Here is a 1,861-nt window from a genome sequence, read left to right as displayed (position 1 = left end):
AAATTTTAGATATCTTTTATAGAGAACGAGATAAGTGAGCTCTAAGTTGACGGTTGAACTGGGCTTCTATTAGAGGAGTGAGAGGGGGGGGGGGGCCCANAAATTAACACCTTGTTTTGATTTTCTCATTATTAATCGATATTTAGCTTGGGGAAACGACATCATCATCAGCAACGGGAACAGATCAGAGGAAACGATTTTGATCAAGGCACCAGAACGTCGCGATCCAACATTCGACATTCGAGGAAACGTGCTGAAGCCAATCCCAATTGAGAAGGTCCAACCTCCAACCTCATCCAGGCCAATTCTGGTGGCTCCAACGGCTAGTGGAGTAATCTCAATGCCCTTGCCCGAAAAATTCGGAACTTCTCAGCCACACCGATCAACCGCTTATGTTGATAAGCCGGATACGTCTCGTAATGAGGTGAGATTTTTGTTAATTCAACGATTTTAGGTTTAATTTAGTTATTTCAGCCACCTCGTCATAACAACTCGGCCGGATCTAGACTTGAGAATATGGGTCAACCATCATTTCTGAATCAGCAAAAGCAGAACATCCCGAACAACTTGATCCCGGAGCTCCAGTCACGCTTGAATGGAGGGAGTGATAACATGATGCGACCAAGACCAGCATCTTCTATCGGGATTCTGAATAATGGAATGGAGAATGCTTACAACCCCCAAATCAACCGTCCATTCTCTGTTGTCAACGTTCCATCCATGCCACAGCAACCAGCGCAAATTCCATGTCTGGTACCAACACCTGCACCTCATCAACCAAGAAAATCTACCAACCAGGAGCAGAACCCACTGCAGAAGGCGTTGGCTGATGAGCTAAAAGGAATTTTGAGTCGACGACCGACGAGCGGCGGGAACGCATCGAATGGACTACCGAGAGCAACACAAAATGGAGCAGGGATGCCGTTGAGTCAACCAGCCCTTCAGCCACAGAAGGTACAGCAACCAGTGATTTCCCAGCAGCCAGTGGTTCAGAAGCCAATTCAGCAACAGCCTGGGCAAGCAAGACCTGCGTCAGTTCAACCACAACAGGTCAAGCTCCCACCTCCAGCTGCGACCACTGCTACAGCAACGACGACAACAACTTCCCGTCCACTGGCACCTCCAGCAACAGAGAGTCGGAAGGTCTCTGCGCCTGCTCCGATTGCTCCAACAACCACCTCAGCCACTACATCAGCTTCATCTCTGGTTACGAGACGATCAACTCAGACCATCACCATGTCTGAAGAAGAACGTCGATCCAGAATAATCCAGGACGTTGCGTCAGCTCTTCCGGCTCCCAGTGCTCTCCTCTTGGGATCGAATTCCACTTCAGCTATTCCATCCACTACAACACAATCGGCTGTAAAGGATCGACCAGTAGCCGCTCAAGTGAAGCCATCTCAACCTCAACCGACAATGCCTTTTGAAAAAATTGAAGCTTGAAGAAACAGAAATCCATTTCAGAAGGTTTTTTTTCTCCAAATCTGCATGTTCGATTCGGTAAAAAACAAAAAGTTTATAAATTGGAAGAATATCTAATAAATGGTTTTGGGATAGGTTTCATACATTATTATCACCATAGTAATCCTCCCAAATTGACGTATCCAGGTTCCAAAAAATATTCAGTTTTTTGATTTCTCTGGAAAGTATCAATTAATACTGTTTTGCTGGTTTCGAAACTTAAGCTATTCCGAATCGGAAACCACGAATAAATTGCCTAGCTGTCTGGGAATCGTATTCAGGTAGACAAGTGTGTGCCACTACAATAGCTAATTTTTGCTCAACCTGAAACAGAAAGTTTATTATAATTAATCAATTCTGAAAACTCGCTTGAAAATGGCCCGGGTTGGTGGTTTTTCCA

At 45.3% G+C, this 1,861-nt stretch overlaps 1 protein-coding gene across 1 annotated transcript in view; it reads left to right on the top strand.

Annotated features, from left to right (window-relative positions):
• The window catches only part of CBG15950, a gene marked incomplete at both ends in the record, with an annotated part of 5,190 nt that extends 3,747 nt beyond the window's left edge, over nt 1–1,443 (top strand). Inside the window, 2 exons of the mRNA XM_045238929.1 lie at nt 147–424; nt 475–1,443. Coding sequence (XP_045095957.1) covers nt 147–424; nt 475–1,443 — 1,247 coding nt within the window. The remainder of the gene's footprint in view (nt 1–146; nt 425–474) is intronic.
• Between the last annotated feature and the right edge of the window lie 418 nt (nt 1,444–1,861).

The sequence above is a fragment of the Caenorhabditis briggsae genome (genome assembly GCF_000004555.2).
Source record: "Caenorhabditis briggsae complete genome, chrX, whole genome shotgun sequence".
In the NCBI taxonomy this organism is placed as follows: Eukaryota; Metazoa; Nematoda; class Chromadorea; order Rhabditida; family Rhabditidae; genus Caenorhabditis; species Caenorhabditis briggsae.
Note: the sequence above shows the minus strand (reverse complement) of the source record. Positions and strands in the feature narration are given on the sequence as shown.